At 45.1% G+C, this 9,512-nt stretch overlaps 1 protein-coding gene across 2 annotated transcripts; it reads right to left on the reverse strand.

Moving 5' to 3' along the window:
* Positions 1 to 311: 311 nt before the first annotated feature.
* On the reverse strand, positions 312 to 9,506 carry LOC113209805 (voltage-gated potassium channel subunit beta-2). 2 transcript variants are annotated; one of them, XM_052274579.1, is made up of 11 exons: positions 9,349 to 9,506; positions 8,831 to 9,038; positions 8,633 to 8,760; positions 8,254 to 8,460; positions 8,065 to 8,162; positions 7,912 to 7,971; positions 7,579 to 7,788; positions 7,242 to 7,469; positions 5,857 to 5,922; positions 3,988 to 4,236; positions 312 to 3,903 (listed from the first exon to the last, which is right to left on the reverse strand). In XM_052274579.1, exons 1-8 carry the CDS (start codon positions 9,467 to 9,469, stop codon positions 7,368 to 7,370), a joined length of 1,134 nt encoding a protein of 377 aa, XP_052130539.1. In that variant the 5' UTR covers positions 9,470 to 9,506; the 3' UTR covers positions 312 to 3,903; positions 3,988 to 4,236; positions 5,857 to 5,922; positions 7,242 to 7,367. The 2 variants fall into 2 exon arrangements, with proteins under 2 accessions (XP_052130539.1, XP_026283293.1); XM_026427508.2 differs by lacking the exon at positions 5,857 to 5,922.
* Between the last annotated feature and the right edge of the window lie 6 nt (positions 9,507 to 9,512).

Consider the following 9,512-nt stretch of genomic DNA (forward strand, 5'->3'; position numbering starts at 1 on the left):
CTTCGTTTGCCCTCCTGATGGTATCTGTACCTGATTTAGCTCTTATTTCAACAACTGCCACTTAATGAAATAACATAATGTAATTAACTACTTTTCTCATTTTGTTTACTAAAATAGATAAATTAGGTTCGGACAAACGAGCTTCGGACAATCGGGGCGCTCCCTGACATACAGATTAATGTGTAGTATATGTTTTATCTGTTATCATCTGGAGACACACTTTCTCTCATCTCATGCAAAGGCCAAAGTTGAGACAAATGTATGCAGTAATTTTTTTAAAGGGTAAGCTTTTGGGAAAATAATGTAATTCATTTGTTTGTTTGAAAGTAATCCCTAAAACGGAATTACAGTTTATATTCCACACAAGATTACAGACAACTCCTTGTCATTTCACAGTAATCATGTTGCATTAATTAACCAAACTTGGCCAGGTTTGTGCTGACATCCAACCATAGACCATTTCACCTATGGGCAATTCCATGAAGTGACATCTGTATGTAAAGGCATTTGTGGACGACTGAGAGATTCTTCATAATGTTGCAACACATACCTAGAAGCGTCTTTCATTGATGCGCATGGTAATATGCCTAAACAACGAGAGCACTTTACAGTCGCTCACGAATGCTGTCACTGTAACACTTTCTACAATTTTTAATGGAATTGCCAGTATGTGTTCTTCCATTACAACCTTTCCAAATTTATATCTATGTACAACACTACAATTTATAATACATAGCTCATAATGTAAGCATTTAAGTACCTATTGTACTGAAATCACAGCAGAGCCAACATTGTCCTGGAGAGTTATTTGTGAAGTTATTAAACTCGCTCGGGACACACAGTGTGCATTGGCAGAAGTCTCATTGAGAACACAGCAAGACAATAGAAAACAATGCACACGCATAAGTGAACAGAAAAAAAAAGGACCAATTAAGAATTTTACAATTTAATAATTTTTTTATGAACTGAAAATTCTATCTATTTGTTAATTCAAGGAAGTAATGCTGTTAAATCTAAGATGTTACATAGGAAAAATGCAATAAGGTAATACTTGAATTGAAAATATCTGGATCAACAATCCAATAAAGTGAATGGTAATTCACTTTTCATTGTCCATTTAAAAATTTTGGTGCTTAAACTTTATGTTCAAACAGCCTAACTCTCAACAGTAAAAGTATTTCATTGAGGATAGTTGAAAAGTTCCAAACAGTTTTGTTCTGAACACTAGTTTGTTGTACACAATGTCGATAATGCGGTGTGAATGGGAAAGAGGGGGAACGGTGGACCTCACAAATTGCAAAGGTACAAGAATTTGGACAAGTACTATTTGGAACGACCCAACCTCCCAATTTTTACACACTTTGATGTCCAAAACTGCTTTCTGCAGTATTGTAACAACGTTATGGTAAGAATTATGAATAAGCAGTTGGTTGAAAGACTTCTGTATCATGCAGATAAATTGATTTGTACTATTTCTGCATTGAACTAGCAGGCTCTGTTTTTATTTTCTCTGATACAAAACTCACTTGCGGTAGAAATATCTCTTTGGTTTGATATCCTAACCATACAGAATAAGCAATGCTTTTGTTTATTGCATTCCAGATAAATGAAATTTGGAAAGAAAATCCTTTATCAGCTAACTTCATTTGTATGGTACCCTCTATTTAGCAGAAAAGTTGAATATAAATTTATATACATCTTGAATTGTTAACAAGCAATATTAGTTAGATGATTCTTTGATTAAGCTGAAATTATTTACCTGATAAACCAGACAAAACTGTCTCAAAATTAATTAGATAGGTATTTATTAGGCTCTACAAACAGAAAGAAAGGTCAACAGAGAACTTTGACTATCATGATGCTGAGTGAGTTCACTTTCAAAGAAATAATATTATAAGTTTATCCTGTAACTAGTATCATATCTATGATTTTTTTAAACAACAAATGAAAGTATAAGTGTTTTTCTAGGTCTTTGAAAATTAAACGGTGCACCAAGTAAGCAAATAAGGCTCTAGTGCATATCCCCAAATGTCTGAAATATTGGACAAGTTAACTAGAATTTAAAAAATTTAGATGCCCAGTTACCTGAGTTGGCTTTTGAATCTAAATTTCTTTAGAGAATTTCAAGAAATTGGTCTGTTTAATTATATGTAAACAGGGAATGATTTTATATGATATTCTACATTACATTGAGCCATTGAGAAAAGAAAATTAAATAAAGACCAGAAATTAAAATCCTTTTATGCCTCTTGCTAGTAGAGAAGAGCCACAAATATTACTATGTGCTGACTCTGGATCACAATTTGACAAACCCTCATTAATGATTACTAAATGATTTTGCTAGTATTCCTCAATACATTACGTACAGCCTTATCAACAAAAATAAGATTGGAAGATATTGTGAGCTTTCCGTTTAAGTTTTGCTGCACCAATATGACTAACATCAGTTGATAGGGTTTTATTTGTCTCTATCACAATATTTTCTGTCCTCTGGGTGATGAGGTATTTACTGACATCTTTGGGCATTCATTCATGTTCTTAATGTGAGTATACAATATGTACACATAAAGAAAATAATGGAAAAACAAACAAATAAACAATGCACATAATTTGATAACAGACTATCACAATATCCACCAGTAAATGAGGAGATATGGATGTAAAGAACACTTTGAGGGCCATTCCTGTCACTTCAATCAAGTTTTGCCAATAAATCAATGAGTGAAAAAAGAACATGATAGCATGACTTGACGATTACAGTAACTCTATGTTAAGGCGTAAAGGTGGTGAGGGCTCATGAGCAATGAGCTGCTAAACTTGAGCTCCAGGTCTATGCGTTCATTTCTAAAAAAAAGCTTTCACTGTATTACATCCCTGAGTACAAATATCCAGAATAACTTTTAATGATTTTGGGTTGGGATGCACTCTTAAAAGGCGCTCTGAAGCAAAGAAAAATTTGACAAAGAATGGCCCTTTATTGCCAATATGGCAGTATCTTCTAAAGAAGAAGGACGGCGGCAATTCTCCTATCATGACTTCATTTTCAACTGAAGTCAAAAAAATTATTTTTTGTGCTGTATCTGCCAAGAAGGCTATAATGCTTCAGTAGCTTTCCTAGTCTCTCAAGAATTAAAATAAACTCACTAGTATTCCCACATTTATGGTCCCTTTGCAGGACAGGTATTACAAAATGGGACCTATATACGTTTATGAGCGATAAGTCACTGGCAAAACCATACATTCACCAAAAGACAAGTGCGCTTGATAGTAATTTTAAAAGAACAAAGTTGCTGCTAATCAAGGCTTAATAATAAAATTTTAAGTTAATAACAAAATGGATTGCGGTAAATAACATCTCTTATAACATTTTCCAAAGAAGACAGTAACAACAATTTAAAAAAATGGAAGGTATGACTGACAATGACAAAGGGAAAAATTATTTACTTAAGATCCAAACTTTATAAAACAGGAACTGTCAGAGACTTGCAATACCATATAATAAATCTATCCATAACAATGACATTACATTAACATTTTATTAGACATTTTTCTCTTACAAAACACTACATCTTGTGAGAGATCAATCAGAGCATCCGACAAAGTCTTGTCGGCTCACCATATATGGATGGACATGGACACATGTACTAAAGGTAACAGTTTGCATTACTTTCCACTCTGTATCTGTCCACTTGAGGCAGGGTGAAAGGCACTAAAAGTTTTCACTCAGTATTCGTACAGAAATTTGTTGGTACAATAGAACAGCCACGGTCAAAAGTAGAATATGGCAGTAATACACTTTACCACTTGAAGAAAGTAAAAATTTCAATGCGGTTTGGACATTGAAACAGTTCTGCCGAGACCGCTTTATTGAACGCTCTTCTTAGCCGCACCGTTTGCCCGGACCTGAAGACGAAACAGAAAGCATATAAACATATTGGTCAAAATAAGTGTGTGGTGAAATCATTAAGCATTTCTTAAACGTCGTACTTAGATGAGAACGGGCGAGGGCGGGCGTCCACGCGACCCTTTCCGCGCCAGGATGCTGACAGGCGCCGTGGTGGCCGTGATAGGGGTGATGGCGGTGCCCGGGATGGAGCCCGGGATGGACGCGTCGGGCGGAGAGGCGGGGGTGGAGGCGGCGGTGGCTGCTGCAGGGGCTGCAGCGCCGGGCCCCGCGGCCGGCCGAGGGGGCGAGCCGGGGGCCGGGTACCGTCACTGCACCGCGCAGAAGGACACCTGCAACGGGCGGCGGCTCAGTGTCGGGGGAAGTACCACCGGGCCGCACCGGCCGGACAGGCAAACATATCAACAAACCGACATAGAGAACTAGGAAAAGAGAGAAGAAAGGGTGCAGAGATGTTGGTTTTAAAGGTACACAACAAAGAGAAAAAATTCCGCTAGGAAGAAAAAGAATGTGGGCTGGAATGACGCAGAGAAAGATTGGCGAGGATGAATGAAATACAGAGAGATGGAGATTGATATTCAGTGAGCGAGATGAGAAAAGAATGAGAGAGCCACATGAAAACGAGAATACGGAATGAAAATAGGAGAGAGACACGCCCTCTGTTAATCAATGTTGACATGTCTACCAGTCAGTAATATAAGTACACCATGCCACCATGGCTATTGGTTTATATACATTAAACAACATAAATTTATAAAATATTTTAAACTATTTCTATGAATGAATGGCACACAAAACCATTCTACAACTAGAGGAAGGGTCCAGATCGGTAGTACCACAAGGTTTAAAGAACACATCAGGTAGCCACACAAGCACACACACGACGAAATGGTCAAGACAGATAGGATGAGATCACATTGACGTCTTATGTCAGTCAATATGGTGACATTGACTTCAATACTGTCTCATTGTGCCTTCTTCGTTTTCCATGGGAAACGAGCGAGGCACTTGACATATACTTGCTTCAGCTTCTCATCGCCCACACCCACACACACACTAAAAGCATTCGGAACGTGCAGACTAGAGAGAAAACCCAAAACTAGGACAGGTTGTCTTGAAGCTCTGTACAATAAAAATAAACAATCATAGAAAACTATTACAATTACTTGCAAGTCTTAAATGCAAGAGAGCACAAGATTTCACTGTCCCAGTTACAGTTTCAAGAGTTTCCCCCCTCTAAATGATAAGTCGGTTAACTGGATTTCTCCCCCAAAACAATCATAAATAAAAGGAAAAAACGACACTTGGGCATTCCCTAGTCCATGATGCAGTAACTACCGAGAAAAATTCGGGCAAAGTTTACATAGCTTCATACCAGACAGAGAAACACAGAGCATCAAGGAAAGCAGCGTTCTCAGTTCAGAGAAAACGGAAGCAGAATCATTACCCGTAAGCAAGACAGAGCGACAGACGACGAGGAATAATAAGACTAGTTTGGGCACAGGATTCAACCATTGACAGCGACTCAGCGCAAGAGAGAAGAGACCAAGGAGAGAGAAACTCGTCAAAATGTACTTTCGAAAGCACCCGGCATGTGGCATGTACCGACATTTGGATTCAAGACGGCTTCGCCGTCCACCAGCGACAAGTGAGAAATAATATGTAAAATCTTATTTCATGAGTTCAACCCCCGGTGCCAGGGTGCCACCTTTTCCCGGGAGTCTGTCTTGTACAAATCGCAACCCGCAGTTCAACTACAGGGCGACGATCGGTAGCGACTCAGAACGCAATACGATGAATGGGGGAGGAGCGCCGGACAGACAGAAAGACAGACATAGACAGACTATTGCACACACTGAAAACATAGCTCCATTCATAGTATTTTGCTCACTAGAAAAACATCCAAACAGACGGGGTATTGCTACACACATACACACACAGTCTCTACTTACGCTGCCCAGGTTGGCGCAGGACGCGTTTTCGGGGAGCGGGAAACAGCGGGTTTCGTCCGTCGTGGACTGTGGGCAATGTACCAGACCCTGGCTTAAGAACGAGCGCAAGTAACAAACACACAGCCCAACGCCAGCCTAAACACTGCACGGCAGACCCAAACTTAAATGAGACACGTCTTCAACTCGGGCTGGGTTGGGTAGAGCGGGGCGGTGGGGTTGGGGCTGAAAGGCGAACTGTAGCAGAGCAGCAACGCGGCAGAGGGAAGTCTTAAATCTTTTAAATTATTTGCGAATACTCGGAAAAAAGGGCTTTCCACTGAAAAACCTTGAGGTTTATTGTCTACTAAATCCCCGACTTTACTGCAATGAGGGAACCCCCCCAACAAGTTGCCCAGATAAAATGGTGAAGTATGACAAGCGGGGTAACGTTGACCGTGGCCGCCCCAGCCGGACACTGATTTGAGGACGGTCTATTGATTAGGAATAAAAAGGGAAGGGCTCGTGGTCATGGTAAGTCGAGCGAGTGCGAGAGAGATAGAGGAAAGGAGAGCGGGAGAGTGTGAGAAGGCGAGAGAGAGAGTGGGAGAGAGCGGGAGAGACGTACGTACAGGCAGAGAAAGACAGAAGAAAAAGAGAAAGGCGCATTCACAATGGAGGAGGAGGGAGAGCGGAGAGGGGGCAGCAATGGGGTGGGAGGTTGGCGCAGTTGGTTTTAGGGGGGGGGGAGAAAGGGTTGGGGACTAAAATAGCGCAGGGCACGTTAATTTATGGACGCCTTAGCGCCTGGGCGGCAGTGACAGACGACGTCTCTGCAATTAGCAAGGGAATCCAAGATTATTCCGGCCTTTGTCATCCTTTCCTCCAAACCCGCCAGCCCACCGCCAACCGCACCCCGCCGCCGTGATCCTGCGTTTTGAAGAATGAAAAAAATAAAGAAAAGAGAGAATGTGATGAAAAAGAACGTGGGTAGGGGTAGGAGGGTGGCCCGGGAGAGACCCACCAGGCCAGGCCGAACCGAGAGCGCGAGCCCACTGCCCTACATTGGGGCGTGGCGGACAGCGGTGCAGGTCCAGAAGATTAAAAACGCTTCATCGAAACAAAGAGAAAGTCACAACGAAGAGAGAGATGGAAAATAGGAGACAGAGAGAGAAAGAGAGAGCGAGAAAAAGAGATAGAGAATGTAAAATAATACGAGAGGATTGGAGGCAGCACCGCGACGTCCGTGGACCAACCGCGGCAATGCCATTGTCTCTCGTGGCACTACAAGTAAGTACGGTAAGTCCGTGGAGCAGACGGAAGAGAGAGAAACAGACAGAGAAACAGAGAGACTCCGTGGGCACCGCGGCCGCTCTGCTGCGCTGCTGGCACAAAGGCGCTACACTGACCTTGTTTTCTGGTGATTTCGGGGCCGATGTGAGTGTCTGCTCCTCCCCGAGGGCCCGGCCGTCCTCGTCTTTGGGGGAGGCCCCCCCGGAGACGCCGCCGACGCCCCCGGGGGGGCAGACTGTTTGTCATCTAAGCGCCAGGGTGGACACGATGGGGGGCCTGGTGGGCTTGTTGTCCAGGATGCGCTCCAGGTCCGTCATGGTGGTGGCGTTGAGCTTGGGCACCAGCTGTGGACAGAGCGGAGCGAGGGTCGTGTGAGCGGCGTGTTCCCCCCGGCCAGGGTAGGCAACCCTCCGCCTGGAGCGGTAGGCCACCCTACAGCAGCAGTGGTCCCACCTGGAGGCTCTGGATGCTCTCGTACAGCTGCGCGGGCGAGGTGGCGCCGAGCAGCAGGCACTGCACGCTCTCGTTCTTGAGGCACCAGGCCACGGCCAGCTGCGGCACGGTGCAGCCCAGCCGCTCCGCCACCAGGCAGATCTCGCGCTGCCGGTCCTGCTGGCGGCGCAGCTCCTCCGGCTCCAGCCGCTCCTTGATCCACGCGTACGTCTGCGGCAGACAGGCAACTCGCGTTGAAGTGATCGTCGAAGGGTTTGACTCGTCGCACGTGTTTAGCACGTGTGTACGAATGTGAGGCATCGTGTAAAACAAAGAGCTCTGCGATTCTCTTACCTCCTTGCTGGCCGCGGCTGTTGTTTCGTCCTCAGTCCAACTGTATGATGAGCGTTTGCTCTGAAAGTGAAAGTAAAGAGTCACGTGATCATATGAAAACAGCAACCAATCATGAAAGAAGGCAAACCAGAGTTATCAAGGGTAAAATCTTACCTTGAAAGACGATCTACTAATTAGAGGAAACCCTGCTTCGTCGAATTTACCCGAAATAAGTCCCATGGTCAGAGGAGACCACGCCATCAGTCCCACGCCTGAAAGAAAGGTGAAATATGAAAAGCTTGCTCCTTCCACCTTGCGGCTGGAGGGTCGCCAGTCGCCACCACAGTCAGCAGCCACACCCACCTATCTTATTGTACAGCTCCGGCATGTAGAGCTCGGCTTTGTCCCGGCAGAACAAGTGGTACTCGGCCTGCTCGCACACCGGGGTCGTGCAGTTGAACTGCCTGCAGTTGGAGTAGGCCTCCATGACCTCGCCGGGCGTCCAGCGCGCCGTGCCCCAGTACATGGCCCAGCCCTGGCACACGACGTGGTGCATCGCCCGCACCACCTCTGCAACACGGACCAAAACACATAAATTTTAATTTTTTTGAAAAGTTAGGAAAATATGAAAATTATCAACAGACAGTAACAAACGCCACATTTTAGCAAATGTTTGAATTTTATCAAATTTTCCCACGTTTTTACGCTACAATGTCAGTGTTTGAGGAGACATTGCACTCACCCTCCATGGGGCACATGGGGTCCGCCTTGTGAATGAGGACCACGTCGATGTACGCCAGCTGCAGCCGTGCCAGCGACGCCTTCACGGACTCGATGATGTGCTTCCGGGAGAGGCCCCGCTCGTCGGACCTGGGCGAATGCACACACGTTATAGGTCGGGCAGGACGCGAAAGGTGCACAAAGGACGACGATGACGCACTTGGAGTTCCAGTAGATCTTGGTGCAGACCACGTAGGAGGAGCGCTTCCAGCCGCGGCGCTGCAGGATTCTGCCCAGCTCCAGCTCGGCCCGCGGCCCGCAGTGCGCCTCGCTCACGTCGAACAGATTGACGCCCGACTCGTAGGCCAGCACCACCACATTCTCGGCCTCGCTCTCCGTCACGCCGGGGCCGAACGTCACCCAGGTGCCTGCGGGCGGAGACGAAACGCGCGTCCAGTTGAGACATTTTGACGGTCGAAGACAATTTTACCAGAGAAAGAGACGTTTGTTCAACAATGTCAGAGGGACGGGCTCTGGAGATCAATTTCCAAATTTTGAGAGTAGGGACTTTAATTTTCCAGTGAAGTGTATTTTTGAGAGATTTGTCATTTTTTGGTGTGTCAAAATGTTTGATTTTTTTTTTTAATTTGTTCGGAAAATATTTTAACTTTTCCAAATTTTCTGGAAAGATTTCGGACTTGTAAAGTCCCTAGTTGGGGGGTTACTAAAGACACGTACCCAGGCCGACGTTGGAGACGCGGAGGCCGCTCTTGCCCAGGTTGCGGTAGCGCAGGCCGGGCGTCATGTTGGTCTGCCTAAGCGCGCCGCTGGACAGCAGCGGGTCGCGCGCGAGCAGCATCTGCTCCTTGGTGGCGCCGCCCCCGCCCCCGCCCAGGCCCCCG

This window comes from Frankliniella occidentalis, unplaced genomic scaffold, assembly GCF_000697945.3.
Source record: "Frankliniella occidentalis isolate FOCC.00 unplaced genomic scaffold, Focc_3.1 Scaffold412, whole genome shotgun sequence".
Lineage (NCBI taxonomy): Eukaryota > Metazoa > Arthropoda > Insecta > Thysanoptera > Thripidae > Frankliniella > Frankliniella occidentalis.

Excerpts from the sequence above, each read along its gene's own strand:
- LOC113209805 (XM_026427508.2), bottom strand. The coding sequence starts at position 9,469 with ATGCTGCTCGCGCGCGACCCGCTGCTGTCCAGCGGCGCGCTTAGGCAG. Across the intron at positions 7,972-8,064 it reads TTAGTAGATCGTCTTTCAAG|AGCAAACGCTCATCATACAG; the intron begins GTAAGATTTTAC and ends TTTCACTTTCAG. Across the intron at positions 7,470-7,578 it reads AGAGCATCCAGAGCCTCCAG|CTGGTGCCCAAGCTCAACGC; the intron begins GTGGGACCACTG and ends CTCTGTCCACAG.